We start from the raw sequence: 17,419 nt of genomic DNA on the forward strand, positions 1-17,419 counted from the left end.
TAACTAATTTATTTTGGAGTTTCGATTTGTTGTTACTTTTATTCAGGATCTCATTTCTGTCTGCTCCAGTAATGCTTGTAATAACAGGGTCTATTTCTGTATCAGAGTAGCCTCTCTTTGACAGGTGTATCTTAAAGTCTTGTAGAATTTCATTGAGAGCTGAAATGTCATTGGTATTTCTCACATGTCTTATACATTCACCCTTAATAAAACCTTTGAATACCGCTTGGTTGTGAGAGCTTTCTCTGTGTAGATACTGAAAATTGTTTGTTGGTTTTATGTATGATTTGATATCTAGTTTGTTGAGTTCTTGGAATTGTTTTCCTTTATACACTGTTGTCTAAAAAGTTCACTGAATCAACAGAGATTTCAAAAGTGAATTTTAAATGCGGGTGGCATCGATTGCCAAGTTCAAAGAACTCAAGAATCTCAGTCTTAGACCCATTAAAAATGATGAAACCATCATCTCTAATTCTGCCGTGAAACAAGACTTTATAAGCATATTGAAACTGGGCCATGATTGATTGGGTTATCTGGAACATTCTTATATCAGATACCTCCGGTGAAACTGTTGAACCCATTGCACATTGCGATGATTTGCTTGTAATATTTTCCATTAAACTCAAAATAATTATTTTCGAGTATGCATTTTACAAGAAAGAGGAGATCTGAGACATCGGGATAGGGTAAATCTGATACGTCTCTTTGGTTATTTTTGTAGGCTTCTTCAACTGCGCTTAATAATTCATCGAACTCCATGTTAGTATACATACTTGTTACATCATAAGTTATCAGTAAGATCTGCGTAGGTAAGCGTAAAGTTTCTATTTTATTGATAAAGTCAGTTGTATCCTTTATGTAGGTCGATTTGTTTTTTAACTATTGGGATTAGAAAGTAATCACAGTAAGCACCAATTCTATGTGTTGGTGTATCGCATTGCGAGATAATTGGTCGCCCAGGTAAAAAAGTGGTACCCTCTTCCTGCAATCAATTAAATGTTGCACTGGTAATTGACCTGTATCTTTGGTTAATCCCCATCCCCATCCCTGTTCTTAATACGGTAAATTAGATTCACGAGTGTTAACAAATCATCATACTATCAACAAATTAGAAATTCAGTTCCAGAATTTGTGATAAATACATATATTTTTTTCAAAATGCGTTAAGAGTCTCGATACTAAAAATGTTGATGTACCTTCTTAACGCACTCTGTCTCAAATTTAACGCACTTTGACAAAATTTTGAAAGTGCGTTATTTTTTCAAAGTGCGTTGCCACTCACGTCGCGGGTCTTCATTTCTCTTTCTCTTATTCTTCGGCCCCTTTGTCACCTCAGCTTGACCTCTTTTGACCTTTGGCATGTTCGCTGAAAAAAAATATTCAAATTACTTTAATTTTAAACTTCAAATTCAACTATTTCATTCATAATAAACTAATTCTTTTCGAGGTCAAAATATAGAAAAGATACACATATCTAGACAATTGAAAATGTCCTCGTTGTAAAGGGCAGGTCTAATGGCTTGAACTTATTTTTTATTAAATCTACTCCAATCAATCTAAAATTATGCAATCGAGCGAAATAAATATAACCGCTTTAGACTTTTCTAAAATTCGCTACAGATAGTAAGTAAGTTAGTTGTTGTTGACGAGTCTTCATACGATTAGAAACATTTCGTAGTTGCTGGGTTATTTCTATCTATGAAAGAGATTATAAATTTAATGTTACATCAAACAATAAACGGAGAAAAAGACACATTAAGCAATCAGATTTATCCTTAAAATTCTACGTTGTACATGTAATATGAAAAACCAAATGTTTTTGTGATTACGTAGCCCTCTCCCGATTTTTTTTATTTCATTTTGGAGAGGGCTAAAACTCCATAGGATCTCCGTAATGGTGCAAGTGCGGGAGTGATTCACTCCCGCAACCATTTCGTCTCAAATTTATATTTACAAGAGCTTTCGTTTGATTACAAGAAAAAGGGACTGGTCCCTCAAATTAGGGGCCAAAAGGGCTCTAAAGTCTTTCTTCCATAGCACTTTACTGAGAAATATTTTTTAATATGTTTAAGAAGGAAAAATGTTCATCTTTCACTAATAAAACTATACATTATAAAAATTTTATTATGCGTTACGTAATTAGGGGTTTTAAGGGGCCAGAAGTCCAAAACTTCGATCAATTATATCTCAAAAAGGACAGTTTTTGAAAAGCAATGTAGAATAAAAGATGCTTAGAATGATGTTTTAAACATTTTTCAATCATACAGTTTCGTTATCTGGCCCCAATGAGGAGATTAGGGGTCGGCCCCTAAAACGTCATATCCCTGCTAGCTCAAAAACGGCCAAAAATTTCTAAACATTTGTTGAACAAAATATGTTTAATATCAAAAGACCTTTAATATGATGCCAAGAAAAAGGGGCTGGACCTTCAATATAGGGGCCAAATGGGCTCTAAGTCTTTCTTCCATAGCACTTTACTGAGAAATATTTTGAAAAGCAATATTGAATAATAAATGCGTAGAATGATGCGCTTGTCAATATTCAACCATCAAAATTTTGTCATATGGCCCAAATAAGAAGATAAGGGGCAGCCCCTAAAACGGTTTTTACAAAATAGCTCAGTAACGGCAAAGAATTTCTAAACACTTGTTGAACAAAATATGTTTAATATCAAAAGACCTATCTTTTTATTTTTAGGGACCAATAAAGGCTCTGAAGTCTTTCTTTTATAGCACTTTACTGAAAAATATTTTGTTATATTTTTAGGAAGCAATAATGTTCATCTCACATTTATTTAACAATGATATTATAATTATTTTATCATGTCCTCCGTATTTAGGGGTTTTAAGGGACCAGAAGTACAAAACTTTGATAACATACCTCAAACAGCACAAATATTTTTAAAAGCATCAGTTTGAAAATCAATATAGAATAAAATGCTGAGAATGATGTTCCTAACAAAATTCAACCATCAATTTTTTTGTTGTTGCCCCGATAAGGAGATAAAGGGTCAAATATCAAAGTCAAGGTCATATAACATTCAAAACACCGCACGGAAGACCTCCTCGTTGCTCGCAACGAGATCGTGTCTAGTTTTTATTATTTTTTTTCTTCCCATTTTTGTGCACGCGATTTCTCAGAAACGGATCAACCGTGACGTCTTTGATGACGTCACATCCGTGTTTGAGATATTGAGATTTCTCTAATTTTTATATGGGTATTTTGTCTGCGGACGTTCTACTAAACTATAAGAGATATTTAGCTCAAATTTCCACGGTTGGTAAAGGAAAGATTGAAGTTTTGCAGGACTGTTGTTTTATATGTCTAGCACTACTGATGCCAAAGCTCGCTAGGGCTCTTTACCGAGGGATATTTTGTAAGAAATTATAGAAGCAAATATGTTTATCTTACAGTTATGAAGCCCGACAGTATAACGATTTTTTCATGTATTACGTAATTAGGGTTTTTTACGGGTCAAAAATCAAAAACTTTGATCACCTATATCTCAAAAAGGAAAAATATTTTTAAACGAAGTATAGACGAAATGATGCTCAAAATGATTTACTTAACAACATGCAACCTTCAAAAATTGATTAAACGGCCCCAATACGGAGATAAGGGACCGGCCCCTAAAGAAATGTTTTCATATATCTCAAAAACGTTAACAAATTTCTAAACAATTGTTGAACAAAGGGTCTTAAAAATTACAAGACCTTTCATTTGATACCAAAAAAAGGGGCTGGTCCCTAGAATTAGGGACCTAGAGGGCTCTAAAATCTTTTATCTATAGCTCTTCACCGAGGGATATTTTGTAATAAATTATAGGAGCAAATATGTTTATCTTACAGTTATGAAGTCAGTTTAACGATTTTCTCATGTGTTATGTAATTAGGGGTTTTTAAGGGGTCAAATGTCCAAAATTGAGATCACCTATATCTCAAAACAGAAAAAAAAATTGAATTGCAGTTCAGAAGAAAAAAGCTCAAAATAATGTACTTAACAACATGCAACCTACAAAATTTGGTTCGGCGGCCCCAATAAGGAGATAAGGGACCGGCCCCTAAAACGTTTTTTCTCAGATAACTCAAGAACGGTAACGAATTTCTAATCAATGGTTGAACAAAACGTCTTTAAAATTAAATGATCTTTCATTTGATACCACGAAAAAGGGGCTGGCCCCTAATATTGGGGACCTAGAAGGCTCTAAATTCTTTTTATATAGCTTTTTTCCGAGGTATATTTTGTAATGGATTATAGAAGGAAATATGTTTATCTTACAACCTTTATTTTGCAACCTTAAAAAATTTGGTTCAGTGGCTCTAATAAGGAGATGAGGGACCGGCCCCTCAATTTTTTTTTCTCAGATATCTCAAGAATGGTGACGAATTTCTAAACACTTGTTGAACACAGCTCTTACACCTGAAACAAAATTGTATCTGACCCTTAAAATGTAGACCCTGTTTTTTCTATTTTAAAATTCTCATTTTTAGCTGTTAAACAGCAAAATCAAGATAGAGCATATATCTCAAATTCTAAAATCAGACGGAAGACCTCCTCGTTGCTCGCAACGAGATCGTGTCTAGTATTTCTTATATTTTTGAATTAGTATGATTGCATTTAACATTAAACATTATATTGTGTTATCTTTATCAATACTTGTTTGGGACTTTCGTCGTTAAAATTTAAAATAGAGCGTGTTCAAATATACTTACATTGTACCGGTTATTTCATAAGAAAGTCTTTATTAAGATCTTTATCAAAATTCTGATAAAAAATACTTTTTTTAAAACGATATCAATGTTTTCGTATCCTGAAATAAATAAGATTACAGCAACCAATTTCGTCAAAACCACAGTATTGTTGGGCATTCCTCTTCAACCGCTGATAATCAATACCATTTAATAAGCTGTTAGTAATATATAACAGAAGAATAACACGTGAATATTTTGATTCAATCTGTCTGCTTGATTACTTCAAACATTTTTATATGTAAAAATTATGGACCAGTTTAAGTGATGACTAGAACCACAATATCACTTAAATCTTTTAAATAATTTATGCAAAGTCCAGTAAACCTGTTTCAACAAACTGTATAGTTAGGTGTTCTAAAATTCAACTGTGTAGTTTACTTTTAAATAAAAACGTCAAAGAAGACGTACGTTTATGACGCGGTGATGTCACATTTGTATTACGTTTCGTGCAATTATGCATGTATCATTTTTATTATGTTATAAAACTTTATTTTAAAAAAGATATCTGTTCAATTGAAATTAAGATTGTACAAAGTTTTGATATATTAATCAATTTCTAAAGTGCAACGCCCATAAAAAGCGCTATGCATATTGCTACATTTCTTTTTGGATAAACCATTGTATTTCATAAAATTCAAAAGGAATTTGAACATAAGGGCAAAATGGCCTAAATGTTCGGCACAGTGTTAATACCAACTTTTGTTTGTCTCCCTGGTCAAAGCATTTTGTTGATGTCGAAGTAATGTAGCATATTGGCAAAAACTAAATCTGCATGTGTAAAGTTAGTTGGCATTTTAGCCATAACTGTCAAATAAGTTTTAATTGTGTGTCAAAGGTAAACTTGTTTGATGCAACTTTTTCGTTTTAGCCTATTATTACGTTTGTATACTTTTGTCTGACGAATATACATTAGGCTATAAAGAAATAAGATTTTATGAATGGTAGAAATACAGTTATGATTTAAGGTATAAGGAATCATTCTATGAGTAAAGAGGTGAAAAATTTAATCAAATCCAATAAAGCCCGAAAATGTAAATATAAAAAAGCAAACCCCGCTTGCGCCCTAATTATACGTCATTTTAATTTATTGGACTGTATAGTACACATTAATACGTAGTGTTAACACAGGCAAAGGGGTTGAAAATGTAAATATATCAATTAAAATAGCGTATAAAGGCATTTATGAACGGTAAAAAGAATTTCTACTTTGAGAAAAAAGTGAGCATCTAGATTCGTTTTCTACCCCTCCCCCAAATGATTTTTTTAAAAGAAATGGGTCAATAGCAGATAAGAGTTTGGGATATTATGTAGATAGCAATCGTATCATGTTAACTCATTAGTCGGAAATATATGAGATTGTTTTTCTTAGTCTGTATTCAAAATAATGTTTCGAATACATCCATTTTATTTACTTACAAAAGTGATCATTTTCTGTAGCTTGTGCTTTATTTTGTTTCTAAAAAAGGGCGGATCACTAGAACAAATTAAATACACTAGACTATGTACTCTACGGTGCAGTGTAGAAAGGATCCTTAAATTGCTGTTTTGCATGCGCATAACATAAATCAAGTGTGTGTGTTCTCATAATTTATAAATCTGGCTGATGGTTTATAATAATTATTTTCTCACCTCCACGAAGAGTTCCAAGATAATAAATATGTAATGAAGTTATGTACACACAGTTTTATGGTCGATTTAAATATTTAATACGCCAAACACTTGAGCTCATCTTTACAGACACCCTTTTCCTCCCTTCGTATGGATATTTCACTTGAAAATCAGGTACGAGTTTTATATTTCAAAATTGTTTGTCGTAATCCATTGTTTTGTTTTTTGTTGCAAATAAAATGTTAATTCGTAAATAAACAAATTAACTTACTCTAATCCCATCTAATTTTTTATAAACACAACCTTTGTGTAATACATGAATAGTATTGGATGAAAGAACGATTTTTGCAGGTATCGAATTCTTAATTGTATTACATTGCAGGTAATATACAATTTGGTTACCATTTAATGAGTTGTGTTTCTATCAAAGTTAGTTTATTTGTTTATTTTTTGTGTTTATTTTTATTATTTTTTACGACTCGAAGAGAAGTTATGCGTATTTCAAGTTCCATTTCTAATTGTTTCTTTCTTATAATTGGTCATGGTTTATTGAAACAAACAGCTACTGCAAGCTGACATGTAAGGATTACAAAAATTAGTTGCATACATGTAAACGACAAAATTCTATTCCATTTAAACGTCAAAATATGTTTGCCTTTGTTTCATCATCTGCCAGTGTCGTAAAATAGTTTAATATGTGAGTAAAAAGACTTTAAAGTCAGAAAGTTTAATTGAGGTCGTACACACTTATGACCAAAGCAGAAGATGAAAAAGAATTATTGATGTAATTTCCAGAAACGATACAGTCTGTTCTTATCGATCATTGAACAATAGTGGACTGTTAGAAGGAAGACTGGTGTTTCATGTTTCTCATGAAAACATCTATAGTGTGGGAGACTCCGATAGAAAACAACATACAACGAGTAGCAAAAGTCTTGTGTAACGTGATATTTATTGACCTTCAAATTTGTTTTTCACCTTCAAGTTGACTTATTTAGTTACTGTTTCATTTTTTCCTGTTATCTGTTATTTTCATATTATTAATTAAATTGAAAGTAGTATTATAAGCTAGTCAATTGCTTTTGTTTTTATATTTTTCTCTGTTCAGTTATCCTAAGTTACATTTTTATAACTGAAAAAAGGAAAGGGTATATGATTACATTGTAATATAGGTGTGTTATACAATGACTATTACATGTATAGAAAGACGATCTTTGACCTTTTTTGATTGGGTTTTATATGTAAATACATTTAATATTTCAGTGGAATTTCAGTGCTCTTGGATAAGATAAAAATGATAATAAAAATATTGTAATCAACGAATTCAAAGTTCGCCTATATCTTGATGTTGCTTATTAATGCAATGTTTCCCAAATAGTCCCTTATAAAACTATCATTTATTAATATGCTAAGAATAATAATTAAGTGAGTGTGGCGTGTATTTAAAATGCTCGTTATCTTTAGCAACATTAATGTAATAACTTATTTACGTGTCTATCTTTAATGTAGAAAAAGTATGTGTCATAGATCAATGACGTTGTTCATTGCAGACATATCCATTTCCATACAAATAGTCGGTATTTTGGTTGCAATAGTAAACAAACCTGTTTTAAGGATGAAGTATTAAAAAAAAGAAGTTTTTTGCTAAATAATATAATGGATTGTTTGGTTTTTGTTTCAAGCATTATATAACATTTTTGCAAAAATTAGTTTGCATAGTTAAAAAGTGCGACTGCTAGAAGTTTTTGTGTTGCGTTGTATGTTCGTTTTGAGAAAAGAATCTGAGAAATATTTTCGCAGCAAATTCTTTCATGAAGGCAAAATTGCATTCATTTATATTTATTTAAATATTAAGCAATTACTTGTACATTTCTGCTTCTAAATAGCGTTAGCATCGTTAGCATATGAGGTATACTCTAGTATCCATAGTTATTATTATGACGTGACTTATATAATGTTTTCCCCATATAAACAGATATAACATGTATATGTACATATTCAAATTACTGTTCCACAAGTCATTTTGTGTTAAATTTTATGATTTGTTATCTGTGCTGGAATAAGTTTAAAATTAGACTTTTTATGTTTCACACGTTAATCAATGTCAACCAGTGACATCAGAGCACTACTGGGGCATCAAATTGAGGTCATCTACTTTTTTTGTGAGGAGAAATTACAAAACTGCGCAGATGTAATATTGTAAATAAGAATTGTTTTGCCAAGATAACAAAAACTTAAATGTATTTATTTATTTAGTCATCATATTAGAACTGATCATGGTCTTTCACTGAATATTTTTCAAAAGGATGCATAAATGATCGTAGCCATTTTTAGATCATACCGGTTATTTGTATAAAGCTGTAGAAAATATTTATATCTTAAAATCTAGATCATTCAGATTTTTTTGTCTTATAATAACGTCTAATAATTGTTTCAAAAAGTTATTTATTGTGGTAATTTGAAGACCACCCGAAGCAAATATAATTTCAAGTTTACCGTTATATATAATGCTAATTGTAGATAGTAATTTATATTCAGGTACAACTTTCTCGTTGGATTCGAACATACATAAAATGGAATGAACATAGTACTTTATTAAGCTTGAAAGAACGGTAGATCCCATCCGTCCGTTGTTCTCAGCATGATTTAATATTCGTATATTAGACCAAAAATATTGTAACCTTCAATTATTTTATGCTGATAAAATTTTAATTTTTGTAAACTACATTTCAAAAATAAGTCACGTATGACGGCAGTTTATATGGACATTGTACATAGTGTCCTTTTCACCCTTGTTCATTGTGTTTCTCTGAGCATATAAACTACAGAGAATCCAGAGGACGAAGATAATGTAATAATAGTGTTACCACAGATAATCTCATTTCTCCTTTTCAAATCTCATGAGCCGCGTTTAACAAGCTATCAAAAACGTTCATCATCAGCGCCGATAAATTTTCTTCTGTGGAAATAGATCATCGTCTATATTTCTGTAAGTCTGTTGCCGTCTGCATTATTGTAAAGTAGTATTCTCTATGATTGAGGGGAAGGTAACACGCTTTGTAAAATGCAGGAAATCCTTTCTTATATTTGCAATAAAGCAGAAATGTCGATTGATCAAAATTTGGCGCTAATTTCTCTGCTCTGTCTACTCTTCAAATAAGTGTTTATTGCGATCACGTGGTGATGGTAATCAAATATCTGCTATATTTGTGAATGAATAATATATGAATTAATCACATGGGTTTTTTCTTTAATGAAGAACATCGAATAAGTCAACATGGGTATCCTATCTCAGAAAAGAAGACAAAATCAGGGATTCACGGGTTTAAAGGTACTGTATACTTAACAATTATCGTTCAATAATCGGTCATTCTTTGATACTTCCGAAAAATATTCCATATGTATATTCGAATTGTTATCTTGTATGCTGAAATTTTATTGGTATTTCATTGTGCTTATTCAAGGCTTTAGCAGCAGGTTCCCTGGCTCTTGCAAGAGCACATGCTGTCTTGGATAAAACAGAAAAGAGCTTGGAGGAAGAAATCGCAAAGGAAAATAGAAAGCCACCTTCAAATTGTCTCGGCAGGTCAGGTGCCCTTTTATACTGATGATTTTGGTAAAAAATATTTTCCTAAAAAATTATAGTGCTCTGTTTTGCAAAATTAACATACCTACTTAATTAATTGTGTAATCTTGCCACTTCCCTTTGTCTAAAAAAAATTACCATTTTGGGTTAAAAAAATATTGATTTACCATTTTGAAGGTCTCGGTTTTGGGGTCACAAGATGATGCACACAAAACAAGTGTTACTGTGTGTTGTAGTGTTGAATATCATCGACTGTGTCTTAGTCCTCGGAGAACTAATTTTGGACATATATTACCTAAAAGGTAAGAAATAGTCCCAAATGTTCGTTTAAGGCTAATGGACAAATCTTCAGTAACCGCTTCATTTATTATAACTAAAAAATTTCTGAACTTATTTCTTAGTTTTGATCACTTTCTAGAAAATTATTAAAAGAAAAAATGTGTCCAAAGATAATAAATTTATGGAAATCATATATATATGATTTAAACGGAACGTTTCAGAGAAGTATATTTTTCGTCTCTATAGGGGTGCTGGATCAAGAGGAACTAGCCAATGTGTATTTTGTCAACACAATGAAAAACGCTTATCCACAGGACTTGCACGATTTGTATGAAACGGATATAAATCTATTGCACTCAAGGATAATGTTATCACATGTGCATTTTTCACCGGAAACATCGGTTGCTTATGGTGCCCCAGAATTTGTATCAACTGTACAATTTAAGGAAAATGAAACAAGTAGCCAGTCCCTACAAAACTTAAATAAACGGTCTTATAGGAGTAAACTGGAGCAACCTGACATTTTAAACAAAAGTTTATCGGTGGTTTCGACACAAAATACCAGCTCATATTTTTGGAACGTTGGTAATAAAAGTAACACCGTTGTTCACGATGCCGATAGATCTAATTCCATCGAAGTAGTCCTTGCCCACAAATTCCACTACTGCAGCGTTTCAATATTAGCCATATTAGTAGTCGAGGTAACCAATGCTATTGATTTTTATATTTTACAACTTTTCTTCCATTAGTAATTTACTTGGACTTATACTTCATTTGATAAATGTTTCTCTTTTTTTTTAGAATGTACTGAAATTGCTTTGTAGCGGAGAGGAATATTTTGAAAAGAAATTAGAGGTACATTTCTCTCAAGTTTTAAACAAGAAATGTATTATTAAAGAAAATATTTTTCGACATTGATGATGACAGAATTCTTATGTAAATTACTGATAAACATTACAAACATCAATGTCATAAAAATGATGTATAAAAAAACCCAAAGATCAATAACCATAAAAATGATTTATTTTTGTTTATCTCACGTTTGACAAACATTCATCACCGTGCAATCAATAATTCGCGATGAATTATTTTCGTGTATTTGACAAAAATCACCCTAAACCCTCATGAGGTAGAAAGTTTGCATTTTTAATAGTCAAAATTTGAGAGTCATTCGTTGAGTTATGAGCGAGCTACAGAGCTTACAATTATTTGCTATATAAACAAAGCATTTATTTACATTTTGAATTCTGAAGTGATAATTCTAATTTTAGACAAAAAATAAATGTGTTAAACTTTAAAAACTGTTATGCTTAAAATAAATAAGGAGATAACAAATCAGCTCGAAAAAGATAGTTCACTGGTATATTGAACCTACATGTATGTAAATAAAAACAGGACAAGAGCCTTATATAACAAGGAAATATAAGCTCTGTATTTTGCTTATAACTTAACGACTAATGCTCAAATTTCATTTGATCATTAGAAATGTATTCCTTAAGCATTGTAAATAATAAAAACAGAAATATGAATTTGACCAAAATCGTGACCATGTCCCTTTAAACAAAATTATTGATAAACGGTCGAATTCTTGGTAATTCAAAATTTACAAATTCTAATTTATTTACACACACAAAAAACCCAGTAAGTCTTTTCCATAAATTACAAAAAGGTGTGTTCTATATTGACAAGCTTACTGTTTCTTTGGCTGAGTTTTTAAACTATTTCATCATTTTATACTTTAAAGATAGATATAATTTTGAAAGTGTTATTTCTTAAATCAAGGTCTTTGACGGTCTCGTAGTCGTGGCCTCCTTTATAGTAGATCTAGTTTTCATCAAAGGATTAAGCGCCTACAAGATACAGAAGTTTGTGGTGATTTTAGCTTTCCTGGTTCCATGGAGAGTAATTCGAGTCGTTAATAGTAAGTGCAAATACTTTTATTCTTTTTTTTTAACCAAAAAAACCCCACATGAATTGATATTTTCTTTGCATTGTGTATTGAAAATAAATTTATCAACAGTTCTTTTTTCTATGAGATTGGATGTACATTGTTCCTAATCTGCTTGTTGCTTTGTTTCTCTCTCTCTCTCTCTCTCTCTCTCTCTCCAAAATTTGGTCTAATTATATAATTTATTTCGAACTGAAAGGGCACTGTGTATCGGGCAAGAATTATATAAAACCAAAACTGAATTTTGAGTTGATGAAAGTCTATAAAGAGAAATTTTTTCACCAACAAGTAGAAAGTGTTAATATGTCTTACCTGGCCATTTTTTTCGACAAATAAAATCCTGTTTTTAAATAGCAAATTGTGTAAGATAAATTTATTTGATGTAACTTTACCTAATATGTCATATTACAAGCTAAATACTGAGCTCACATTTGTTATGTAAAAATTGTACCAATTTTGAATTTTGTTTACAAATCATACGATTTGCTAAGTTAAATCTTTATGAAAGCGTAGTTTGAAGATTACCTAACTATTTCTTAGACAAGCAATATCTTATTATTTTGAATATGTTACTTTTTAATCTGCAACTTACGTCTAACTAACACGGCTTTAGTTTACTAAAAAATTGGTTGCACAGTATATTGCTTATGAATCATCAGATGAATTCAAACATAATAGTGAACCATTCAAAACATTTAAAAAGGAAGAATAATATATGCAAACTTTCAAAATAAATTGTAAAAAAAAGATCCTTAATACTATTAGCTATTATACATATAAATATTTCGAAAAAAGTCAACAAGGAAGCATTTAGATAAAGTTAGTGGGACGAAATGAGCCTAAGAGCACATCTTTGAAGAAATCGATCGGAAATGTCTCTTACATTCATCAGACATGCACATGATTTGTAATTTATCTTTCCTCGGTAGATATCGTAATGAAGTTTCTATGTCTTGTAATGAACTTTCTTCTTGATGAAAAGTTATCTAATATGAATAAACGATTTATAGCTTTTTCTATGTACTGTACCCATTCGGGAATAAATGCGAAATGGTTGTTATGTAATATTCATTTGGAGGAAAACACCTTGTGAGGAGTGAAGTGGATTAAACTGTCAAAACGATTCATAAAAGACATCAATTGACATTACTGTAACTTTTTCGGGTCGAGAGCTTCGTGTATTTGAATGATACATTGAATGGTACATATTTAAAAGAAGCAAACTTAATCAAACAGGAAAAATGAATGAACACATTGACAATTTTAAAATCATTGAGCTTTACTTTAAAACAACACATTGTCTATTTGAAATGATATACATGTAACTATGGCGTTAGTCCTTATGAAAAAAAGTTTCATTGTGAAATAAAAAATGTTTTAAAAAGCTACAGTCTATAATAAGCCTTTTGTTATTTAGAAATCCCTTTAAACAGGAAGTATACTTGCTTTTCTTGTCGCCCAAATACTATGTAAAATATCAACATATTTGTATTTTGACGTCAATAGCTATCAATCACTCAAGTATTATCTAATAATCGTTTTGTATAAAGCAGGATGTGTGAAAAATCAGGCAGACATATTTAAATATCTTTCAGCCAATGCAGCAGACACGATGAGATGACGAAAGAGAACTATAAATAAATTATAGAGCTTCCCTTGGTAATCAATGATAATTGTGTTACCTCATTTTATCCTTAGGTCTGGTGGTTGCAGTTATTGATCATGAACACTTCAGGATGAAACTGTTGTACAAACAGAAAAAACAAGTGGCACACGATCTAAAATCCTGTAAAAATGAAAACAAATCACTACAGGTACTTTTATAATCTGTAAATTAATTGCATTAATAATATTGTAATTACAGTTGATTCCACTGTTCTTACTCATACGTTCATGCAGAAATGATTGAAATTCAATATTAAGTTTTAGTATCATTTTTAACTAGCATAATTCAATATTTTTTACACTGTCTTGCAATCTATATTAATTGACCAAAATTTTATAATATGAAGAAGAGCAGTCGTAGCAATGAAAGATTAAACATCTCATCTTTTGAATAAAGAAAAAAAATTATACAGTGTTAACGTGCAATTATTTAATGGGGGAAGGTGAGGGGTTGGGTTTATTACATAATTTGGTAATTTTTTTTTTTTTTTTTTGTAAATTGTACCGAAAACTTTATTACATCTTGTATCCCATTGATTGGCTAGGCTACCATTGAAGCACTGAAAAGTCGAGCCTCCCTTGCAGGGGTACCTGAAACAGAACTTGATGATATAATAGGTAAATGACACGAATAATAAAAATCCTTTGTAAATAATTTAGTTGTAATAGAACATTACAAATAAATTTTAGTAATATGATTGTTTAATATATATGAAATTATAAAATTTAATTCATTGGTTATGTTCAGGATGCATGTGGTTTTCGTATGACTACTTGATCATTAAAACTTTATAAAAAAAGATATATTTTACTTATTCTTAAAAATGTTTATTGTAATATCATGGCAATACAATCTTTAATGTAAATCACATGAATTATTGTTTAAATCACAGTTACATATTTGTATATAAAGATATGCAATGGAAAAAGTGAATTCTATTTACAGCTTCCCGTCAAACACCAAGAAAAAAGAAAGCAGTTAAAAAATCTTCATCAACGTCATTTCCATCTGGCTTCCACTTAACTTCATTGGGATTTCATCGACAGACAAGTCACAACTCTAATGCGGAGATCGTTTATGTTGATGTAGATAACAACACGTGTTATCGAGAACATCAAGACTCAATTTAAGATAACTTACTTTGGCAGTAAGAGTTATCTCCCTTTTAAGGCAGCGAAAACCATTACTATAAAAAACAACATCGAGGCTTCCCAGTGATTTTATTAAAACGTCATATATCTTGCCTTCGGTACGAAAAGTATATTTTAAAAAACTTTATATTGATTTGTATGTCTTCCTTATTCAATCCAATGTTTAATAAATGTTTTGCCAAGCAAAGCTTCACTTTATCTGAAAAGAATTTGTCGACGTTATTCAATATATGCAAATCATAAATGTAAATAATGTAATACTACATTACATAAAATTTACTTAAAATGTAAAACATGTAAGTACATGTAGACGGTGGAATGGTTATTAAATATTATGCCCAAGTAACTTTACTTTTATAATAAAAAAAATCGTTATGTCAAGGAATGTGGTTGTAATTTAAACCTATATTTGACGTTCAATATAATTATTACTAGTATTCAGCAGTTATTCTGTTATGAACAACATTTTGGCTTTGGATATGCATTGAGTGTGCTGACTTCCAATGATAACCATATTTTGAAGTATTCTAGCTATAATTGAAAGACAACCTATCAGTGATGTTAGATATATATCAAGCAAAGCTAAAAAACAATACTTCGATTTTTGAAAAGAACAATCAACTCTCGTTCAAACACCTTATTTTTGGCGAAGAAACATTATAATTTTATTTCTTCAAAACATTTTTCAATTATCAATTCAATATATGAAAAGTTTTTTTTATGTAAAAATTCCAAGGAAAAAATACTTAACCCCTTACATTCTAGCTTTTTGTTGGAGCTAGTAACAATCATTTTTCTGAGATATATATATATATATATATATATATATATATATATATATATATATATATATATATATATATATATATATATATATATATATACAAGTATGTAGAGGACTATATTTAGTTTAGTGCTATATCTAGAGAGGTAGATTACTAAGACATTTCAGAAAAAATACGCTTTCTGGGATCCACCTGATTCACATATAAGAATTCAGATCAATCTTGTTTGTAGGTAAAATGTATATTGTTTAGAATTTGTATTTGAACACTTGTCTATAATGTAAACTTTATATACAGTTTTATCAATATTATTTTTTGTTTATTAGATATTAAACAAAATTATTTATCAAATCAAAATTGTTTGCTATTCACTTTTTTATAATTAAACGAACGTTTAACACGTGGATATTTGAATGGCTTGTGGGACAATGGGTTGGGTGTTGGTGAATCATGTACTATTTGGTGCCTCTATTATTAATACCACAACAATAAAATTTGTACCGTCTTTTGTAATTACCTTGTTATTAATAAAAAGGTCTGTAAACATGTCATCACGAACGGACTGTTGAATCATCTATTAAGCTATTATCAGTCAATTTAATTATTTAAAGATCTGCATCTGCTTTACTAAGGACGGTCATGATCAGTCCATGGCGATTTATTGGTTTTCGTCATACTTGTTTATTCAATCCGTGACCTGACAAAGTTATGTATTAGATAGTTTTTATAGCATTGAATGATTTATTTTTGACGTCGTCGTGTCAATAACTGCCGTCAGGTGAGCAGACAAATTGAATAACGCGCGTTAGCGCGTTATGATAATTTGCTTGCTCACATGACGGCAGTTATTGACACGACGACGTCAAAAATAAATCATTTAATGCTTATATTTACATTCCCTTACTGAAGAAATCAATTGTTTACTTAAATAAATCGATATAAAGTGCAGATCACGGAGGGAGTGAGTAAGTAACAGCAAGAACAGCTGTTTTGCAAAACCGGTTCAAACTGGTTTTCACATAGACTGTTGAGATGTGATCGACGAGCATGAAAATATAATCCATGATAAATAACTCTTGAAATGTTTTTTTTTACAATAAAGTCAACTTTTTTGTTGAATAATTATAAAACATGGTGTTTTGACAACATTCATGCAATGCATTTTTAACAGATAACATAGGAATCACTGTTTGAGAACTACTTATGTAAATTACTCGTAAATTCATACGCAGTGAATAGGTGTTGCATTTAGAGGCATTTAAACATCACGGAATTTAATGGAAAAACACAGTAGAATGTAAATATATTTAATTAAACGCTTAACGGGAAAGAGTTCGAATTGTTACTTACAGTAAATTACATGAGTTGACACGGATAAAACACAGTGAACGATTGAATATTAAAAATGCAGTTACATTTTCGAAACAACTGTACTTCTGGACTTTCGTATCAGCGGTTTATAAATTTGGTGAGAATTCAGACCTATTGCTATTAACAAGTTGCAAATGTGCAAATTCTTAATTGAAAACAATAGTCTTTCTAACAACTTAAACTTGAAAAAATATTGTAGGTATATATTAAGAAAGAAAGATATGAATTATATTCTGTTTCGTATATATTTAGTGCAAATATTTTTTATACCATT

General features: G+C 30.6%; 1 protein-coding gene and 1 long non-coding RNA gene across 2 annotated transcripts; one reads left to right on the top strand and one right to left on the bottom strand.

Annotated features, from left to right (window-relative positions):
• The first annotated feature begins 6,419 nt into the window (after nucleotides 1–6,419).
• On the top strand, nucleotides 6,420–15,737 carry LOC105336366 (uncharacterized). The gene is made up of 10 exons (XM_011440664.4): nucleotides 6,420–6,533; nucleotides 9,619–9,690; nucleotides 9,824–9,945; nucleotides 10,123–10,247; nucleotides 10,471–10,925; nucleotides 11,026–11,079; nucleotides 12,007–12,145; nucleotides 13,871–13,986; nucleotides 14,383–14,455; nucleotides 14,784–15,737. The coding sequence occupies exons 2-10, from the start codon at nucleotides 9,637–9,639 to the stop codon at nucleotides 14,966–14,968; spliced, it is 1,323 nt and encodes a 440-aa protein (XP_011438966.3). The 5' UTR covers nucleotides 6,420–6,533; nucleotides 9,619–9,636; the 3' UTR covers nucleotides 14,969–15,737.
• LOC117690369 (uncharacterized) lies at nucleotides 11,924–14,430 on the bottom strand. The gene is made up of 3 exons (XR_004602451.2): nucleotides 14,358–14,430; nucleotides 13,855–13,958; nucleotides 11,924–12,074 (listed from the first exon to the last, which is right to left on the bottom strand). It is a non-coding gene; the product is annotated as an uncharacterized lncRNA (long non-coding RNA).
• Nucleotides 15,738–17,419: the final 1,682 nt, after the last annotated feature.

The sequence above is a fragment of the Magallana gigas genome, chromosome 5 (assembly GCF_963853765.1).
Source record: "Magallana gigas chromosome 5, xbMagGiga1.1, whole genome shotgun sequence".
Classification (NCBI taxonomy): domain Eukaryota; kingdom Metazoa; phylum Mollusca; class Bivalvia; order Ostreida; family Ostreidae; genus Magallana; species Magallana gigas.

Coding starts and splice junctions, on each gene's coding strand:
- LOC105336366 (XM_011440664.4), top strand. CDS start 9,637: ATGGGTATCCTATCTCAGAAAAGAAGACAAAATCAGGGATTCACGGGT. Junction 9,946..10,122: donor CCTTCAAATTGTCTCGGCAG/GTCAGGTGCCCT, acceptor ACCATTTTGAAG/GTCTCGGTTTTGGGGTCACA. Junction 13,987..14,382: donor ATGAAAACAAATCACTACAG/GTACTTTTATAA, acceptor TTGATTGGCTAG/GCTACCATTGAAGCACTGAA.